The sequence below is a fragment of the Dryobates pubescens genome, chromosome 1, assembly GCF_014839835.1.
Source record: "Dryobates pubescens isolate bDryPub1 chromosome 1, bDryPub1.pri, whole genome shotgun sequence".
NCBI lineage: Eukaryota > Metazoa > Chordata > Aves > Piciformes > Picidae > Dryobates > Dryobates pubescens.
Window position 1 is genome coordinate 18,071,979 of NC_071612.1, and position 21,403 is coordinate 18,093,381.

The 21,403-nt window shown below is 55.4% G+C and overlaps 1 protein-coding gene across 1 annotated transcript; it reads left to right on the forward strand.

Moving 5' to 3' along the window:
• Positions 1–17,949: 17,949 nt before the first annotated feature.
• Positions 17,950–21,066, forward strand: BARX1 (BARX homeobox 1). Its single transcript, XM_054161982.1, has 4 exons — positions 17,950–18,154; positions 19,972–20,260; positions 20,429–20,513; positions 20,902–21,066. The coding sequence occupies exons 1-4, from the start codon at positions 17,950–17,952 to the stop codon at positions 21,064–21,066; spliced, it is 744 nt and encodes a 247-aa protein (XP_054017957.1).
• Positions 21,067–21,403: the final 337 nt, after the last annotated feature.

Here is a 21,403-nt window from a genome sequence, read left to right on the forward strand (position 1 = left end):
AGAGGGGAGAGCCAAAAAGACTTGTCACAGTTGGTGTTGGGGAGGAATCCAAAAGGGAGTGCTGTGGTCTCCTGCAGCTTCATGGAGGTGAGGTGATCACAGACTCACTTGAATGGTTTGGGTTGAAAGGGACCTTAAAGATCATCCAGTTCCCACCCCACTGCCCTGGGCAGGGGACAACTCCTACTAGGCCAGGTTGCTCAAGGCTCCATCCAGACTGCCTTTCAACACTTCCAGCCTTGGAGCCTCCAGAGCACTGTGGAGCAACCTGTTCCAGTGCCTCACCACCCTCCTGGGGAAGAATTTCTTCCTAATGTCTCATCTAAATCCAGCTTCTTCCAGTCTGAAGCCATCACCCCTCGTCCTGTCACTCCAGGTCTTTGTAGAAACTCCCTCCCCAGCTCTCCTGTAGCCTCCTTCAAATACTGGATGGTTGCTAAGATTACTAAGGCCTCCCCAGAGCCTTCTCCCAGCTGAACAGCCCCAACTGTCTCAGCCTGTTTTCATAGGAGAGGTTCTCTGATCATCTTTGTGGCCTCTTCTGGACCTACCCCAACAGCTCCAGGTCTTTCTTGTGTTGGAGGCTCCAGAGCTGGGTACAGTTCTCCAAGTGGGGTCTCAGCAGAGCAGAGCTGAGAGAGCAGAGCTGAGCAGAGCAGAGGGGCAGAAACCCCTCCCTTGAGCTGCTGCCCACATTGCTGGGGATGCTGCCCAGGACAGTTGGGTCTGGGCTACAAGAGCACACTGCTGGCTCTTGTTGAGCTTCTCCTCACACAGCACCCCCGAGTCCTTCTCCTCAGCACTGCTCTCTATCCATTCTTTATCCACCCTGCATTTGTGATTAGAATTGGCCCAACCCAGGTTCAGGACCTTGCACTGGGTTTGAACTTCATGAGGATAGCTCCAGCCCACCTCACAAAGCGGTCAAGGTCCCACTGTGATTGTGCAGCCAGAGGGAGCAGAGGCAAAGTCCTGTGTGGGTTTGAGGAGATGCTGCCATGGACTTCACTATGTCCCCTTTATCTGCATGGCTGAAACATCAGCTCCCAGCCTGAGCACACAGAGACCTGGGGAGGTTCCAAGGCAGGAATCACAGAGTTGTTAAGGTTGGGAAAGACCTTAAAGATTGAGTCCCACCACAACCCAGCTCCCATGACCACTAAACTCTATCCTGAAGCTCCACATCTACAGCTTCTGGAACACCACCAGGGATGGGGACTCTACCACCTCCCTGGGCAGCCTCTGCCAATCCCTGACCACTCTCGCAGCAAAGAAATTGTTCCTACTCTCCAACCTAACCCTCCCCTAGCACAACTTCAGCCCAGTTCCTCTTGTCCTATTGCTGGGTACTTGGGAGAAGAGACCAACAGCAGCCTCATGGCAGCCTCCCTTGCTGTAGAGAGCAATGAGGTCTCCCCTCAGCCTCCTCTTCTCCACATGAAACACCTCCAGCTCCCTCAGCTTTTCCTCATATGGTGCCCTCCAAATGCCCCAGCAGCCTCATTGCTCTTCTCTGGCCACCCTCCAGCACCTCAATGTCTTTCCTGTCCTGTGGTGCCCAGATTTGAACCCAGTGCAGAGATGTTCTTTTGCAGAGGCTGTTGATGACCTGAAGAGCTGGTGTCTGAGCTGCTGGATGTGCAGCTGCATTGCTATTGCCAGTTACACACCAAACCTTCCCCAAACCAATGCCATTGCTAACATCACAGCTTTTGCATGCTCACAAAGGTGTGGAGCAGAACTTTCCTTATCTGAACCAAAATCTTGTGACTTGAAACCCCCAAATTCTTTTGCTGGAACTTCATTTGGGATGTGAAGGGAAGAAACATGCCCTGCAGCTGTTTCCTCTAAGTAAGCCAAGGGCAGATTCCCTGATCCAAACTGGTGGAAAGATTTGCATTATCTCTGGAGAGACCTTCTTGTGGCCTTGCAATATCTGCAGGGGGCTCCAAGAAAGCTGGGGAGGGACTTTTGAGGGTGTCAGGGAGTGATAGGGCTGGGGGGGGATGGAGCAACACTAGAAATGGGGAGATTCAGATTGGATGTTAGGAAGAAGTTGTTCCCCATGAGGGTGGTGAGAGACTGGCACAGGTTGCCCAGGGAGGTGGTGGAAGCCTCCTGCCTGGAGGTGTTTGCAGCCAGGCTGGATGTGGCTGTGAGCAACCTGCTGTAGTGTGAGGTGTCCCTGCCCCTGGCAGGGAGGTCCCTTCCAACCCTTACAAGAAGGATGGAGAGAGACTGTTTGCAAAGGCCTGCAGGGACAGGACCAGGGGCAATGGCTTCAAACTAGAGCAGAACAGATTGAGCTTGGGTGTGAGGAACAAATTCTGCACCAGGAGGGTGGTGGAACACTGGCACAGGTTGCCCAGGGAGGTGGTTGAGGCTCCATGCCTGGAGATATTCAAGGTGAGTCTGGACAGGGCTCTGGGCAACCTGATCCAGTGGAGGATGTCCCTGCTGAGTGCAGAGAGGGTTGAACTGGATGAGCTTTGGAGGGCCTTCCTAACCCAGACCATCCTATGATTCTATAGGCAGTTCTGCTGAATCTCTTTCATCTGAAGCTCTTTTCACCTCTTTTCTGTTGACTTTGATGTCCAACGCTGCTGTGCAGGAGCAAGCACAGGCAGCTGGGAGGCTGTAGGCTGATCTGGCTCTTGGTGAGAGGTATTCCACATCTGTAAAAGGGACACCAAATGGTCAGTCCTCCCCTACCACTGCCCTGCTCTGTGGCTTTGGGGCCTGACCAGCAGATGCCTGCTGGCATCTCTTTGCTTGCCTTACTGGCAACGCAGTGGAGCATCTCCAGAGAAAGGCAATGAGTCTGGTCTGGGGAATTGTGAGGAACCTGGGGCTGTTTAGCCTGGAGACAAAGGAGGCTGAAGGGAGAGCTTCTCACTCTCTACAACTCCCTGAAAGGAGGCTTGGGGGGAGGCCAGTGTTGGTCTCTTCTCTCAAACGACCAACAATAGGATGTGATGAAATGGCCTCAAGCTGTGCCAAAGGAGGTATGGGTTGGACAATAGGAAAAACATTCTTTATTGAAACAGTGGTCAGGGATTGGCACAGGCTGCCCAGGGAGGTGGTGGAGTCACTATGCCTGGAGGTGTTCAAGAATCTGTGGCCATGGCACTTGGGGACACGGTTTAGTGGCCATGGTAGTGTTAGGTCAATGGTTGGACTTGATCTTAGAGGGTTCTTCCAGCCTTAATGAGTCTAGGATTTGGTGCTTTAAACCTGTTCTGCTGTCGGTCTCCTGCCCTGTGGCATGGGTTAGTGTGCCATAATTCAACATTAAGGCATTCCCTCTTTCATAGGATCACAGAATGGCTCAGGTTAGAAGGGACCTTAGAGATCATCTACCCCAACCCCCTGCCATGGGCAGGGACACCTCTCAACTAGACCAGGTTGCTCAAGTCCCCTCCAGGGAAGGGGAATCCACAACCTCTCTGGGCAACCTATTCCAGAGTTTCTCTTTTCCTTCCCACCAAAGTGGTTCTGTTCGGCGCTTTCCCTACCTGAGCGCTTTCGCCGCCAGCCCAGCAGCTGCGCTCCGCTGGGTTAGAACCCCAAAAAGCCAAACCCGGTGCCCAAACACCTCCCCGAGCTTTGGGGGAGGGCAGGGCTGTCGGGACAGGGCTGCGGTGCGAGCAGGGATGGACAAGCCCCCAGCGCTCCGATTTCCCGGGACGTGGCGGGTCTGTGCCAATAGGGGGCGCCAGCTGTGGCCGGACGCGCTCTTCCCCGCCGCCGCCAGAGGGCCCCCGCGCCCCAGGCTGCGGCCGGAGCCCGGCCGCCGGCCCCGCGCTGTGCCGCTCCGCTGCGCACCGCGGGGAGGTGTCCGGGAGGGCTGGGGGGGCCCCGCCGTGCAGGGCTGCGGGGGGGCTCCAAGGCTGCAGAAAAGCGGAGGGAAGAGCCACGGAGTAAGCGATGGGAGGCAGGGAACCGAATGAAGCCAACCCATCCCCAGCGCAGAGCCCTCAGGCGGCTCTGGGAATTGCAAACTGGAGTCCAAATCTCTGCGAGTGTCAGAATGAGCCTAAGCTGTTCAAGCTGCTTAAGCGATCACGGCCATGGGTGGGTTTGAAATTTACTTTTGGACACCGTAGCTAGGGTTTTGCCCTGTCCATGGGACAGCAATGTGCCCTGGTGGCCAAGAAGGCCAATGGGATCCTGGGCTGCATTCAGCAGAGTGTGGCCAGCAGATCCAGGGAGGTTTTCCTCCCTCTCTACTGTGCCCTGGTGAGACCTCACCTGGAATATTGCAGCCAGTTCTGGGCATCCCAGTTCTAGAGGCACAGGGATCTGCTGGAGAGAGACCAACAGAGCCTACAAGGATGCTGAAGGGACTGCAGCACTGCCTGGGGAGGAGAGGCTGAGAGCCCTGGGGCTTTTTTGGTCTGGAGAGAAGACTGAGAAGGGATTTAATAAATGTCCACAAATACCTGAGGGCTGAGTGTCAAGAGAGAAGGGACAGCCTCTTCTCCTTTGCACCCTGTGGTAGGACAAGGGGTAATGGATATAAACTTCAGCACAGGAGGTTCCACCTCAACATGAGGAGGAACTTCTTCACTGTGAGGGTCCCAGAGCCCTGGAACAGGCTGCCCAAAGAGGTTGTGGAGTCTCCTTCTCTGCAGCCTTTCAAGACCCATCTGGATGTGTTCCTGTGTGACCTGAGCTGGATTCTATGGTCCTGCTCTGGCAGGGGATTGAACTTGATGATATTTGAAGGTCCCTCCCAACCCCTAACATATTGTGATCCTGTGATCCTATCATATGTATGAACTAAGTAAGAACCACGTACCCAGCAACAGGATGAGGGGAAATGGGCTGAAGTTGTGCCAGGGAAGGGTTAGGTTGGATATTAGGAGCAATTTCTTTGCTGCAGGAGTGGTCAGGGACTGGAGCAGGCTGCCCAGGGAGGTGGTGGAGTCCCCATGCCTGGAGGTGTTGAAGAGGTTTGGAAATGTGGCACTTCAGGCTACAGTTCAGTGGCCATGGGAGCTGGGTTATGGTTGGACTCAGTCATCTTCAAAGTCTTTTGCAGCCTTAATGATTCTGTGATTCTATGCTCACTGCAGTGTGGGCAAGGTGAGTCGTTCTGGTTTTGCCTGACAAGGACAACAAGGCTCCTTCTGGTGACTTCAGTGAGAGCAAGGCTTTCTCCCATGGCATTGAGAATCCCTGCAGCAGCATCAGGGGCCTGAAGGTCTTCTGAGAATCCCTGTCCACCTGTGCAAGAAGGAAAGACCTAAAGCACAGTCAAGGTGTTGCCTGTAGGGTCAGACTGGGAGTCAGAAAGCATCACACTTCTTTAAATCTTGTAAGAGCGCTGGTCTTTCTTAGGGCTAATTTAGCAAGCCCTATAATTGTCATTAATCACTGCTTAGAGAGGAGAGGAAACCTCTTCCTGCAATGGTCTAGGCTCATTGTACCTTTCAGGTGGTTGCAAGGGCTGTGCATTTCCCTGAGAGTAATTAACTCCTTCACACAGCCTCTTCCCTTTGTAGGAGAATCACAGAACTGTTGACGTTGGAAGAGACCTTGGAGATCATCAAGTCCAACTAGTCCCCTGGAGCTCACAACCCCACCACTGATGCTGAGCCACTGCCACTAAACCACATCCCTCAGCACCACATCCATACAGCTTTTAAATACCTCCAGGGATGATGACTCCACCACCTCCCTGGGCAGCCTGTCCCAGTGCTTGTGAAGAAACTTTCCCTAATATCCAACCTGAACCTCCCTTGGCACAACTTCAGCCCATTTCCTCTTGAAGCTCGAGGAGAATTTCTGTCTACAGACTGACCTCTGCTGACACTGATTCCTTTAAAGTATGGCATTAATGTATGACCTTCCTAAGTCCCTGTTTCACTCTAAATTAGACTGGGCCATGAACAGCCCTTCTGGCCAAGAAGACCAAGGGCATCCTGGGGTCTGATAGAAGGGCTGTGGTGAGTAGGTTAGAGAGGTTCTCCTCCCACTCTGTGCTGCCCTGCTGAGGCCACATCTGGAATATTGTGTCCAGTTCTGAGCCTCTCAGGTCAAAAAGGACCTCAGGGAACTGCTTGAGAGAGTCCAGCACAGAGCCCCCAAGCTGCTGCAGGCAGTGGAACATCTCCCTGTGAGGCCAGGCTGAGGGAGCTGGGGCTTGGAGCTTGGAGCAGAGGAGCCTGAGGGCTGCCCTCATTGCTGGGGATAACAGCACAAGGGGCACTGGGGGCAAGCTGGAGCAGAGGAGGTGCCAGGGGAACAGGAGGAAAAACTTTGTCCCTGTGAGGGTGCTGGAGCCTGGAGCAGGCTGCCCAGAGAGGTTGTGGAGTCTCCTGCTCTGGAGCCTTTCAAACCCCACCTGGATGTGTTCTGTGTGCCCTGCCCTGGGTGCTCCTGCTCTGGCAGGGGGGTTGGGCTGGGTGATCTCTGGAGGTCCCTTCCAACCCCTAGCATCGTGTGATTCTGTGAAGAACAATCTGCTCATTCCAACGGGAGTGGGAAACAGGAGACGTTGACTACTGTAGGAAAATTTACTCTTTCTGTCTTCTGTCACAGCCTGAGTGAATCTGGGGCATGGGTTTTGCAGTGGTATAACTGTCTCAAGGCAGTGAGCTTATTAGTGTCCAAATTCAGTCAGCAGTGTGAGCCAGGGAGGGTCAATGCAGGGTGTAGGATCTCAGCTGGAGTGGGCAGATCTGGGGAAATGACCACACAAACCCTCCCCTGCCCAGGAACCCCACCCAGGACTTGACAGCCAGAGAACTAGTTCTGATTCCACCTGTAGTCCTCTGTGACCTGGGCTGGTTTTAGAATAAGATGAACTAAGCAAAACCCTGGCCTGAGGAGTTCACAGAATCACAGAACCATTCAGGTTGGGAGACACCCTCAGAATCACCAAGTCCAATACGGAACCCTACTCCTCAAGGGTCACCCCTAAACCAGAGCCCCAAGCACCACATCCAAACCACCTTGAAACACATCCAGGCTTGGGGACTCCACCACCTCCCTGGGCAGCACATTCCAATCCCTGACCACTCTTGCCATGAAAAAGGTTTCCTACTCTCCCGTCTCACCCTGCCCTGCTGCAGCTTGAGGCCATTCCCTCTTGTTCTGTCACTAAGGACAGAACAAGGACCTGTGAGAAGAGACCAGCAGCAACCTCTCCACAACCTCCTTTCAGGGAGCTGTAGACAGCCAGGAGGTCTCCCCTCAGCCTCCTCTGTTTCACACTAACCATCCCCAGCTCCTTCAGTCTCTCTCCATCAGATTTATTCTCCAGACCCCTCCCAGCTTCCTTGCCCTCCTCTGCCCTGGCTCCAGCACCTCCACATCTCTCTTGGATTGAGGAGCCCAGAACTGGACACAGCACTCGAGGTGTGGCCTCCCCAGAGCTGAGTGCCAGGGGACAATCCCTGCCCTGCTCCTGCTGGACACAGCATTGCTGATCCCAGCCAGGATGCCTCTGGCTTTCTTGGCCACCTGGGCACACTGCTGGCTCCTGTTCAGCTGCTTGTCCATCAGCACTCCCAGGTCCCTTTCTGCCAGCAGCTTTCCAGCCACACTGCCCCAAGCCTGCAGCATTGCTTGTATGTAGGATGCACAGGATCTTCACACAGGTTGACTTACAGCATCAGAAGGGGAATGTTGGCTGAAACACCTGAACTACTGGAGGTCTGGGAGCTCCCTGCATTAGGAAATGGCATGAAAACCACACCAGGGACCCATGGGCATGTACCTGTGACCATTGCTGCTGGCTCCCTACCATCTCTCGTGAAAATCAGGCTCCCTTACACCCAGATTCCACTCCCATTGAACTGAGGGCATGACTGCCACCAGTGTCAGCAGCTTCAGGACCAGATCTTGTTTCCACTTCAGTTAAATCACAGAGTCACAGAATGGTTTCATTTGGAAGGAACCTTAAAGATCATCTCATTCCAACCCCCTGCCATGGGCAGAGACACCTTCCACTACATCGGGTTGCTCAAGGCCCCATCCAGCCTGGCCTTGAACACCTCCAGGGAGGAGGCAGCCACAACTTCCACATATAGCCCCAAACTAAATCCCCTGTGGCAATGAGAGGTCAGAGCCCTTCAAACCAAACGTGTCACATGCAGCACAAGGCTGTAGGGAACAGGTCACCACAGCTGCTCTGGAAATGAAGGTTTAAAGCACTCAATACATTACTAGCCAATATAATACCAAGGGATACAAGGGATACCAAGGGAGTAATTAATCAGCAAAATGTAGTGCATCAGCACAAGGAACCCAGGGGTCTTCCTGGGCCAGGGCTGCCCACAGAGCTGAAGGTGAGGAGGCCAAGCCCCTGCCTGCTCACCTGTGTCCCTCACACCAGCTGAGCACAAGCACCTCTGGTGAACATTTTCACCTCATCTGCTGATTTATGGCCAAGACTCCTACAACAGGTTTCTAAGAATCCATTTTAATCTCAGCCAAGCCATGGAGATGAAAAGAAAGACTCTTAGGAATGTAGCATCCAGCAACAGCCTGGAGAAGAAGAGGCTCAGGGGAGACCTTCTTGCTCTCTGCAACTCCCTGAAGGGAGGTTGGAGCCAGGTGGGGGTTGGTCTCTTCTCCCAGGCAAGCAGTACCAGAACAAGAGGACACAGTCTCAAGCTGTGCCAGGGGAGGTTTAGGCTGAATGTGAGGGAGAGATTCTTCCCAGCAAGAGAGATTGGCCATTGGGATGTGCTGCCAGGGAGGTGGTGGAGTCACTATCACTGGAGGTGTTTAAAAAGAGTCTGGATGAGGCAGTTGGTGTCATGGTTTAGTTGATTAGATGGTGCTGGGTCATAGGTTGGACTTGGTGATCTTGAAGGTCTTTTCCAACCTGGCTGATCCTGTGATTCTGTGAATCCTGACCTGCCTGGCAGAATTTGATTCCAACAACCCCAGAACCTCTGGCCTGTGGTGGGATGTGATGCTCAGTGTCTGATGCCTGGGAACCCTTGGATCTTTAACTGCCCTTGGTCATTAACCCTGCTATGGTGGCCTTGCTGCATCAGCACACTAGCTTACTGTGAGCAGTAAACAACAAGATGGAGTCCGGCCTACACTTTTTGTTCAAGCAGCTGTTCCATAGAACCATGTCCCTGCAGTTCAAGCCATTCCTCAACAGAAGGCATTTAGGAGATGTCAGAAACAGAGAGGTTTTCTGATGTGTTTCTCATGAGTCTAACTTTTCTTTCTGGGTGAGCCCAAGGCTGCAGAGCCTTCTCTGGTGTCAGGGCCATTCATTCCTACAGGAATGGGAAGAGATTCTGTTTCTAATCCCTGTTGTTAGGGACACTGCAGTGCTTTTTGTACCTGTGTTTTAGACCAAGATGTGAGCAAATCAACAGTGTGTTTAAGCAATAAAGTAACAGAAAGGAAGCCTTCATCACTTCATTGTTTTACACTGTTTGGTTCAACAAGGCCAAGTGCAAGGTCCTGCATAAAGACTGAGGCGATCCCAGGCTGGGCAGGGACTGGCTTGAGAGCAGCCCTGAAGAAAAGGCCTTGGGGGTGCTGGGGAGGACAAGCTCAACAGGAGCCAGCAGGGAGCACTTGCAGCCCTGAGAGCCAAGCAGAGCCTGGGCTGCAGCAAGAGAAGTGTGGCCAGCAGGGCCAGGGAGGGGATTCTGCCCCTCTGCTCCACTCTGCTGAGACCACAGCTGGAGCTCTGGGTCCAGTGCTGGAGCCTCTGTTCCAGGAAGGATCTGGAGGTGCTGGAAGGTGTCCAGAGAAGGGCCACGAGGATGAGCAGAGGGCTGGAGCTGCTCTGCTGTGAGGACAGACTGAGGGAGCTGGGGCTGTTCAGTCTGGAGAAGGCTCCCAGGAGACCTTCTGGTGGCCTTACAGTATCTGCAGGGCACTCCAAGAAAGCTGGGGAGGGACTTTTGAGGGTATTGGGTGGTGATAGGACTGGGGAGAATGGATCCAGGCTAGAGGAGGGGAGATTGAGATTAGACATTAGGAAGAAGTTGTTGCCCGTGAGGGTGGTGAGAGACTGGCACAGGTTGCCCAGGGAGGTGGTGGAAGCCTCCTGCCTGGAGGTGTTTGCAGCCAGGCTGGATGTGGCTGTGAGCAACCTGCTGTAGTGTGAGGTGTCCCTGCCCATGGCAGGGGGCTTGGAGCTGGCTGATCCTTGAGGTCCCTTCCAACCCTGACAGTTCTGTGATTCTGTAATTTAATGAAAGCTGTTTTCTGTGACTGACTCTCTAGTTTCTGGGGGGTTCAGTAGTGGTGCTGGTGAAAGACTGGGACATCAGAATTAATGTGATTTTAATATGTGTAAAACACCTTTCAGTTAGCCATTATTGTGTTAAATGACTCAAACATCTCCCTGCTGATCTATAAACCCAAACCATCAGACCTGATGTAGTGCTCAAGAACTGGGAACCAAAACAAATAGGAGGTGGAACATAAAACCATAAAACCAAGGAAAGGAGGTTTTTATTCTGTTCCCTCACTCCACTGTTAAAATCTGAAGGCCCCAGCAGACATAACCATTAACTTCATTTTATGAACTATAAACAGTGCTGGTCCAGGCAGTCAGCTGTGCACAGGGTGAACAACCTAAGCACACACTGAAGGGTTTGCAGCACAGGGACTGATATCATTAAGGACTTCCTTAATTTGACAGCAGATACCAAGGCTACCAAGACTGCTTGCAGTTAGTACAAGAGATGCACCAGGGAAGTGATTGTCTCCCCAGAGCTCAGGCCACACCTTGAGTGCTAGGTTCAGTTTTGGAGCTTTCACTGTCAGAAAGACATTGAGGGGCTGGAGCAGGTCCAGAGAAGAGCAACAAAGCTGGGGGAGGGTCTGGAGAACAGGGCTGGGGAGGAGCAGCTGAGGGAGCCTGGAGAAGAGGAGGCTGAGGGAGACCTCATTGCTCTCTGCAACTTCCTGAAGGGAGGTTGCAGTGAGGTGCAGCTTGGTCTCTTCTCCCTTAATAACAGGTGATAGGATGAGAGGAAATGGCCTCAAATTGCTCCAGGGGAGATTCAGGTTGAATGTCTAAAAAGAAACTTCTTCCCTGAAAGGGCTCTCAAAGCCTGGCACAGGCTGCCCAGGGAGGTGGTTGAATCCCCATCCCTGGAGGTGTTTCAGAGAGGCAGAGCTGTGGTGCTGGGGACATGATTTAGCCCCAGCCTTGCTAGAGTTAGAGAATGGTTGGACTGGATGAGCTTAAAGGGCTTCTTCAACCTAAGCTGTTCTATGATAAGGATAATTGAGTGTTTCCTGGACTGGGGAGTTATGCTGTCTAGAGCCCAAGGCCTGTGCACACCATTGCACTGCTTTCCGATAGGAGCTTTGGGTGGAGGTGGCTGGTTGCACATGCTGCTAGCCTGGACACCAGGTTTAGGGGCTACAGGCACCAGGCTTTTGGCAGTGCTGGTGAGGGAGCTTCCAAACCCACAAATCTCTTCACAGAATCACAGACTCCCAGCATGGTGGGGTTTGAAGGGACATTCAGAGATCATATAATCCATCCCCACTGCCAAAGCAGGGCACCCACAGCAGCTTCCCTTGGATCACAATGGCCGAGGTGGGGGTGGAATCTCTCCAGAGAAGGAGACTCCACAGCTTCTCTGGGCAGCCTCTTCCAGGGCTCCAGCACCTTCCCAGCAAAGAATTTTCTTCTTCTGTTCAAATGGAACCTTCCTTGTCCTGTCACTGGGCACCACTGGAAAGTGCCCAGCTCCACCCTCTTGCCACCCTTTAGGTCCTGCTGAGCGTTGATCAGATCCCTTCTCAGGCTGCTCTTCTGCAAGCTCAACAGCCCCAGGGCTCTCAGCCTCTACTCATAAGAGATGCTCCAGGCCCTTCAGCATCCTCATGGCCCTCGTTTGGACTCTCTCCAGTAATTCCCTCTTTCTCTTGAACTGGGGAGCCCAGAACTGGATGCTGCCTCGCTAGGGCAGAGTAAAGGAGGAGGAGAACCTCTCCTGACCTACTGGCCACGAGGTCATGACTAGAAACCAGTTCACAGTAGGAGAGGCTCTCAGGAGAAATACTGCCCAGCCTGAAATCTAATCCCATTTGTGGCTCCTTACTGGTTTGTATTTCCAGGCATTGCAACCCTTGTCTGTGAACTTGGGGAAACAATAGAACTAATTAAACCAAAACAAACCAAAACCACAACCAAACCAAACCAACCCAAATCAAACAAACAACCCCCAAAAGTAACAAAACAAAACAAGACAAAGCAAATCACTTTTAAAATACTATATGGTTTTTAAAAAAGAGAGAGGGAGAGAGGCTTTCACAAGGTGTCTTACTGTGCTTTTTTGGTGTTGTACAAAAGGAAAGGATGCCGAGGCAATGCAGCTGTAGTGGAATGTGTGGGTTCGTGGGTGCAGATGACAGAGGAGTGTGACCTTCAGGCATGTGTTGCCCCCGGTGCTGGCGGTGGGGAGGGTGCCCTGGCCCACGGGGAGCGATTTTGCCGCTGTTCTACTGAATTTAAATCAAATCGGTTCAGACACGAGAAGCTCTAGAGGTGGCTCCTCACGCTTGCGAAGCCCCGGAAGGAACGAGGCACATCTGGTTTGTGAGAGCCGTCGAAACGGGCAGGGGTAGCGAGGGTAAAATACTTCCTACGGCAGGGCAATAAGAGGGCTGTCTCAGGTATAATCGCGTCCCCTAAATGTGCCTTTCCGAGATAATTAAAGAGCCGAACAGCCTGATGAGGCCAGGTGTGCGCAGAAAATCGTTTCGGAGGGGTGCGTGTTTCCGTGCTGCTGCAGCCTCGCTCGGCCGCTACAGCAGAGCGGATTACTCAGGACGGAGCTATTCCCTCAGCCCCATCAGCCTGTGATGTCACGTTTTCCACTCTTCCCACCACTTTGTGGATTTCCTGAATATGAAGTGCCGTAAGAAGCGAGCAAGTCGAAGGTTCTGGGACCGATTCCCCTCCTCGGACACCCTGCAGCCCTGGCAACGATGTACTCGCAACGACGTGCGGGTCATCCCCGCTTCCCTGCAGCCGGGGACGGGGAAACGGCGGCGGGCAGAGCCCTGCGGCTCGGGGAGCTCCTGACTGGGGCGAGCTCCGGGGACTGGGTCCCGCCGGCTGCCGCCGCGGAGACACGAACGGAACTTGGGGATGGGGGTTTAGATAAAAATAGAGAAGTATTTGGATTTGAAATTCATCGAGAGCTCTGATAGAAAACCCGCTCATTAATTAATCGAATTAATCTTCAGGGCGGGCTGCGCAGCTTGTGAGAGCAGAGCTGCGGGACGGCCCCTCCGCCTCTCCCGGCAAGGAAGAGTGGAGTGCGGACCGGGCACCCAGAACTTCGATTTGGGAGCACTTGCAGGGAGCCCTGCGAGGCGTCCGAGCCGTCAGCGGGGGCCGTGCGCTGTCTGAGCGCGGCAGCGCTGCGGGCTCGGACCGCGCCAGGCTCCCGCGCTGCCCTCCGAGGGGAGAAATGTTTCCCCGGTTGGGATGTTCCCTGAGGCATTCGGGAGGCAAAGAGCTTCAGTGTCACTGTATTTGGCCCAACAGTTCCAGTTCAGGAGAAGGTCCTGAGAGCTTCAGTGAAGGGCTGTGCAAAGTTCAGCAGGACTCTTCTCCCCACACAAAAACCGGCTCAAAAATCCTTCAGCCAAGCCAAAGTTCTTCCAGCCCAGCAGAGAGTTGGAGCCCCTGGTTGAATTTCTGCCCTTCCTCATGGCACTGTTTTTATTCGTTGAGCTCTTATCCGTTTCTGAGTTGCTCAGCCAAAATCGAAGCTTCTATGTTTGAAGTCGAAAATATGTTGGGGCTTTGTTTGTTTGTTTGCTTATTTGTTTCCAAAAGCCTTTTAAAAAAACGCGTTCTGCTTTCACACGAAGTGAAAATCAGAAGAGCCTCGGAACGGGGCAGCTGCGTCGGTAGTTCCTGAAACCACTTCCATACATTTGTTTAAAATGATTTAGAAATAGATCAATGTTATGTTTGCGGCAGTTATAGAAAGTCTGTCCCTGGTGCAAGAAAACAACCCAACCAACCAAAAAAAAAACCCCACAACAAAACGAACACAAAACAGAACAAAACCAAGCGACCAAACTACGACACACACACACACAATAAAACAAAAAAGCAGAAAGGGAAAAAAATCCCCACACTTCTCCAAAAAAAAACCAAACAAAGAAAGCGAAAAACAAACAATAAAACAACAACAGCGAAATCAAAACAAAGGGGGAAACAACAACAACAACAACAAGAAGACAAAACTAACCCAAACCAAAACACTCAGTAAACGAGGAGCAGTTTTGCAGAGAACGGTGATTCGTTTCTCGGAGCTGGGGGAGGTGGCGGGGGGGAAAGTATCTAAACTGTGAGGCCCGCAGCTCCTTGGTCCGGTTCCGCCCTACAGCCCCCACCCCGGGTTCTGCAGAACTTCCCCTCCTAGATGATGCTGTTGGAAGAGCGGGTGTCGGATTCGCTCGGGACCGCGTCCATCGGACAGATCGATGCAAAATGAGAGTGAAAATCGACACGTGAAATTAGATGACTTCAGGCACTGCGAGAGTCACAACTGACAGGGAGAAAAGAAAATAATGAAAATAGCTATGGGCTGGCGGACTTTTAGCCGTAAGATTTTGCTTTGCAACGAGTTTAGATTTACCGACTGCGTTTGCAGCCGGCTGACGAAGTTCGTCCTGCAGGTATCCTCCTGCAACATCTTAATCTTACAATAGGAGCGTTTCCCATAAGCGCGAATTATTTTTAATAGGCTTGCGGGCTGCAGACCTGCTCCCAGGGCGCGTTTCTGATCGCCGGTGCCTGCCCGGCTGCGGCTGCCCCGGGGCAGATGTTTCCCAACCTCTATTAAGGTTTCTAAAACCCTTCAATTATCAAAGTTAATTCCTTGCGCTGGGAAATGACACCAGCTCCGTACTGCGCTGAACCCCAGCGGCTCGGAGATGGGGATGGTGGTATTTAAATATTTAAACATTTACAATTATTCATGAGTTTTGTTTTAATTTAGAGAGGGGAAAAAAATCAAGACGGGGAGTTGGTGATTTATTTTACGCATACTATTTGTTTAGGAGCGGGCTAGTCTCGGAGGTGAGGTTGTTTAAACAATCCGATGGGGATTTGTCTGCTCGCTTGAATGTGGCCCAAATTCTTCTCACTTTGCTCATAATTATTCTTGTTATTTATTACAAGAGCTCCAAAGGCCTCTTTTGCCTCGGTCGTTAGGAATCAGTCCCTTGGCGTGAAAATACCTTGTGGTCTAAGCAGAGAAGATGAACAAAAGATGCGCTGACAAATAAAAAAAAGAGAAAGACACGTCCAGAAACGGGAAGGGTTTCTCTTCTGATTTTGGGGGCCGCCTTCCACTCGGAGCTCTGGGCAGGTGCTCACAGGAATGCTGCCACGGAGTTTCCCAGAAGGGAACAGAGAGGGCGGGACAGGCATGGAGCGGTTCGGCCCGGCCCGGCCCGGCTCAGCGCTGCCGGTTCCCGCCTCTGCCCGTGTCCGCAGGGACAGGGTTGGGGAACCGCTGGCCCCGCGGTGTGACCGCTGCTCTGTCGTGCCTCACGAATTCGTTGGCGGCGCAGACCTTCGGGGTGCTGTGGAAAATAAATGACAAGTCCAGAACAGCAATCAGGGCAGCAGGAGGGCGGGGGGAGGCTGGCAAGGTGGGGTTCAGCTCTTTGGTGGTTCACAGACCAAGGGGCATCATTTTAAACTGGAGCAACGTGGAGAAAGAGGAATCCGTGCGGAAGTGCTCGGTGCAAGTGGCAGTGAGCGTGTGGAGCGGGTTATCCGGGAAAACACCAGAAATCAATTCCAGAAACGCCTCGTTGTGGTCGATGTCGTGCGGTGGAACGACAGGACAGTGGCATCTAAATGACGCTTACACGAGCGAGCAGCTCGGCCTCGCCTGCTCAATAGCTCCTGAAACGTGTCCGTGCCTCCACCATTTAATTAAAATTACCGACCCGGGGGGCCCGATCCTCTGAGGGTCCCCGAGGCGGGACCTGCGCCTATGCCCAGGGGCGCCAAGGCCACCCGCTAGCTTGCTGCTTCCCCCACTCGTGTTGCTGGAGAGGGCCCGTGGAGTGAAGCCCAGTGAGAAGTGCTGGAGCTGGGACAATGCAGGGGACCCCGGGAATGGGACAGGAGGATGGACCCTGGGGCTGGTGGAACGGGAGTAACTGGCTGGAATGCCATCGGCCGTGCCAAGCTGCCGGCGCCACGGCTGTGACATGGCCCTCGTAGGCTGCTCTCACGGAGAGCACCCGCGGGTGATCCCCGTGGGGGTCTCGTCCTGCTGACGGAGCGGGGCCGGGCAAGATTCGCTCTCCAGCCGAGATAACGTGCCGAAATCCCTCTCTTTTTTTTTTGTGGGGAGGGGGGTCAAAAACCATAAAGACGGAGCTTCCCTGCCCCCGGGGACGAGCCCGACGCCAGTCCCTGTGCGCGGGCCAGCTCCATCTCGGGGGCTGAGTCCGTGGGATGCCTCCCGTGGAAAAATCATCAGCGCCTGGCTCCACATGTCCGGTACCGCTGCCACCGTGGAGACGCCTCCAAACCAGGCCAAAAGCCACCTCGCGGCCCTTGGCGGCTCTGCCTGCCGCAGGCGTTGCGCCGGCCGGTCCCCCGAGCTTCGCCGAAACTGTCCCCCCGGCCCAGGCTCCCCTGGTGCCTGCATTTTCTTTTGTGGATTGGAAGCGCTGGGACTCCGGCAGATAAATCTGGCACGAAGTGATAAGCAGGGATGGTTCATTGATTATCTGTTGTCTTGCGTGACACAGGATAATGGGGAATTAAACGAATCCCATTCCACCGAGCGGAAAGTTCGTGAAAGTGCTCTAAAAGCGAAGCGAACCTCTCCGTTTTGTGGTTTGTTCCGTTGCCCGACCAGCTCCTCTCAGCTGTTTACAGCGATTTGACCGAGGCCCACAGGAAGCCCGGTCGGGCATGGCCACCTCGACGGGCAGCCCCTAGCCCGGACGCGGCAGCGCGGCCTCCTCCTGCCCTCGGGCTGTGCCAGCTCCTCCCGGCACTGGCTACCATCGGTTACCGCACCGGCGCTACTCCAAGGGCTCCGAGCCGCTGACGGGGCCGGGCCGCGGGACACGTCCCACCGAAGGAAGCCGGCCCTGAGGACGGGAGGCCCGGGCAGGTGTCAGGGCTGGCTCTCCCGGGGCCGCGGCTGCCCAGCCTTCTCTGGGGTGGGGATGATAATGGAAAAGCAAAGGGAATGGGACAGGGGTGCTATGGAGATGGAGATGGGGATGATAATGGAAAATCAATGAGGAAGGGACGGGGATGGTACGGAGATAGGGATAGGGATGCAGTAGAGATTGGGATTGAGATGGAGGTAGCGATGGGGACGGGAGTTGTGACAAGATGGGGACGGGGATAGGGATGTGGATGTGATTTGGGACTGGGATGGGGACAGCGATAGAGATTGTGATGGGACTGGGATTGCCCACAGAAAGGACCCGCTCTTGTTTGGGTGCCTGCTCTCCTGTGGCGGGCAGAGGCTTAATTTGCTTTATATGGCAGAGGATCAAATGCTCTGCTGTAACCTCTCGCTTCCAGGTACTCGCCCGCCCTGGCCCCTTCCTTCCTCCACAGCCCCTCCCGCGCCCTCCCCCGCAGCGCTGACAGCCCCGCCGGGGCCGGCAGTATAATAGGCCGCTGCCCGCCGTCCCGGGGCGGAGACACGCTCCCCGGTGCCGCGCCCCGTGTGCATGCGGCGGTAACGGCTCCGTCCCGCCGCGCTGCTCGGGGCGGTTCCGGGCCACTCGCGCTGGGGGGGCCGTGCCAGGCCCGGCCCGGCAGGGCAGGGTGAGGGGCAGCGGAGCGATGGGCAGAGCCCCTGCTGGTAGCCCCGCGGCCCGGCTGCCAGCAGCGCCGGCCGGGGGGCTGCGCTAGGGCGGCCCGGTGGCCCCGGCGGCCGGGGGTATCCCACACACACGCACGGCCCGGCCCGGGCGGCAGCGAGGATGCAGCACCCTCTGGATCTGGGGGCCGCGCACTACTTCCCGGCCGAAGCCTTCCCCGACCACCGCTCGCATCGCTACCGCAGCTTTATGATCGAGGAGATCCTCACCGACCCCCCGGACGCCAAGGGGGCCGCGCCGGCAGGGGAGCTGCTCAAATTCGGGGTGCAGGCTCTGCTCTCCGCCCGGCCCTACCACAACCACCTCGGTAGGTTTCCAGGGTAGGGGGGAGGCGGGGGAGGGAAGGCGAGGGGAGCCTCCGTGTCCTCCGAGCCCCGAAGGCTCCCGCGGCTGGGGAAGGGGACAGGGGAGGGAGAGGCATTTTCCACCGCTGTACCCGAACGTGTTTGGAATCTAGTCCCCTTGAAGAAAAGCGGTTGAATTTGGCTTTAAAAAGCCGCTGCCCGGCTTTGCCGGCCGAGCGCATCCCAGACGGCTGCTCTCTGTGCCGCGGAAGGTTCCAGCCCGGGGCCTGGGCAGTATTTTAGGCCTAAAATGAAGAAAACGGTTTTCCTGCTCCGACGGTGCCCGCAAAAAACGGCCATTGAGTCCCACGGGGTGTCCGCTGTTGTTTTGCCTTTTTTTTTTCCCCCCCGTGGTTTTGGATTAGGTGCGAATCGCTGGTGCCTCCGCGGTGGGGTTGTGTCGGTCCGGCTGCGAGAGGCGACCAGAGGGACACGGATTTAGCTGGAAACTCCACATATGCACACAGAAAACATTCATTTATATAGAGAGAGATATGTAGAATATATACACGTTTATTTAAAGCGGGACCCAGCGTGCTCTCTCCAGCCCGATGCAGTATTTAAGGACAAACGCAGCGTATTAACAACTTAGTTATATATATATTTTTAAACGCCAGCATTCGATATATATTTCAAAGGCCAGGATTTAACGTGTGGTGGTGAAAGCTTCCATTTAATATTCCAAAGCATCTTCGCCTGCGGAGACGTCGTGGAAACGAAAGGAATAGGAGGATCCCCATTTCTTGATTGCCTTTTAAAAGACAAAGAGGAAAGACTCAAAGCCCATAGCAAGGCAGCGACGTGTGTTAGAATATCTGGAGATGAGTATTGTCTTCCTGATGGGCAGAGCTGTTCGAAATGGTGGGCCAGCTAAAAAGCTCTTTCGGCCCTCACGGCACAGCTGCCGCCGGGTTCCGCGGAAGCAGGATCGGGCCCTGAGAGGGCATTTCGCTTAGGCCGAGGCGGGTGAACCCACAGACACCGCTCTAAAGGTTTGGGGTTTTTTCGCCCACCGGACTTGCTCCCGCTGTGTCGGCGGGGTGGCCGGGCAGGCCGGACCGAGCAGAGCACCGAGCACCTCTAGTTTCGGAACGCTGGGTCCAGGCCGGGGCGTCCTCGGGGAGCGGAAAGCGGCAGCGGGGCCGGGCCAGGGAGAACCGAGCCGAGCCCGGCCGGGCAGCGAAGAATCGAAAGCAGCCAGGCCGGGCAGCAGCGCCGGCCCGCCTGGGAGCGGCCCGAGAGGGTCTGCCGCAGCATCCTCCGGGACGGGCTCGCTCCCTTTGGAAACTCTTCCTGTCCTATCCCCGGGCCCCTCTTCATAGGAAAGTCGTGGGTCTGCGGAGAGGGATGTAAATTCTTTCCCCGTCCAAGATGTCCTGAAAACTGCTCAGGACGGAAACCGGGACCGTGACTGGGCCTCATCTGGCTGCAGTGGGCCCGGCGGCTGTTGGGTGGCACTGGAGGAGAACATTTTTGTTCGATTTCACATATTTCCACTTGTAACCTCCCAAGTAATTCCGTAATTAGCCAGTTGAAGGGTAAAACGTGACCCTCTACCGAGGAGGCGGTGGAGCCAGCAGGGGATTCGGGCAGGGTCGGCACCGACGTCCGCCCCGGCAGTCCCGCACCCCGCCTGCCCCGTTCCTCCTCGTTGCGTCCTTGTCGAGAAAGGACGAAAAGGGGCTCCTGGCAGAGTCTGAGCCCCGGGGAAACCGTGGCACCCTGCAGCCACGGGGGTCCCCGCGGGCTACCCGGCGATGACGGCCCTTCTCTTTCGCAGCGGTGCTGAAGGCAGAACCGGCCGCCGTGTTCAAGTTCCCGCTGGCTCCCTTGGGCTGCTCGGGGCTGGGCTCGGCGCTGCTGGCCGCCGGCTCAGGGCTACAGGGCGGCTCCGCCTCGCCCCATCTCCCTCTGGAGCTGCATCTCCGCGGCAAGCTGGAGCCGGGTCCCCCGGAGCCGGGCAGCAAGGCCAAGAAGGGCCGCCGCAGCCGCACCGTCTTCACCGAGCTGCAGCTCATGGGGCTGGAGAAACGCTTCGAGAAGCAGAAATACCTCTCCACGCCCGACAGGTAGGCGATTCTGGGCCCGGCGGGGCAGAGACGGGATGTACAGAACGGGATGATATGGGAGGGGATAGGAAGGTACGGGATGAGAGGTCGTTCTTCCAGCAAGAGGGCTCATTTTTCCAGGCGAGGTGAAGGCCATCGGGTCTCACCGCCTCTCTCATTCACCCGCAGAATAGATCTGGCCGAATCGCTGGGACTCAGCCAGCTCCAGGTGAAAACCTGGTACCAGAACAGGCGCATGAAGTGGAAGAAAATAGTAAGTGCCCGAGTGCGATCCTTCTGCATGCCGCTGCGCGCCTGTCCTTGCCCGGCCGGCGAATCGAGCGCTGCCCCTTCTGCATGCCAGCCCTGGCCAAAAAATAACAATAATTTTAACCATAAATAAATATATGTCTCCAACCTTTAAGGCCAGCATAGCTTGAGCCACGGCCGGACCTCCCCAGTCTGAGCCCGCCTGACTTTTTGCACCTCGGCCGCGGGCGTGCGGAGGCCGGTGGGAGCGGGTCGGGAGGAGCCGCACCGGCACCCGCGGCTGCTCCCCTGCATGCGGCTTCAGGGGACGGGAGAGAGAGGTTCCTGCCCAGGGTGATGGCAGCAGGGTTTTACCTGTGTTCCCCCTTCTCTGTCCGTTCCCCGCCTCGCAGGTGTTACAGGGAGGCGGCCTCGAGTCCCCCACCAAGCCCAAGGGGCGCCCAAAGAAGAACTCCATCCCCAGCAGCGAGCAGCTCTCGGAGCAGGAGAGAGCCCGGGACGCTGAGAAGCCGCCCGAGAGCCTGGGCTCTCCGGCTGAGGTCAGCCAGGAGGAGTGAGGGGGGTGCCCGCCCGGCCTCAGTGCCGCCGGCCCTGGCAGCTCCCCTGGGCGCTGCCCGCCGAGCCCGCTGCCGGCCCGGCACCTCCCCGCCCGGCGGGAGGAGGAAGAGGCACAGCACGGTTAGTGGTTACGGTCGCTCTCGGTCTTCGGTGGACAGGGCGGGTTTGGTCGGTCGCGTCCCCATCTCCCCTCACCCCGCCTCGCCGCTCCGCGGAGCGCTGCGCCACGGACTCTCGCGACGGCCCCGGGGGGCCAGGAGGACACTGGATCCCAAGTTCCACATTTACTCCTCTCTGTCTAAAAAAAAAATCCCTGTGGTGCCCCTAGTTATTCGA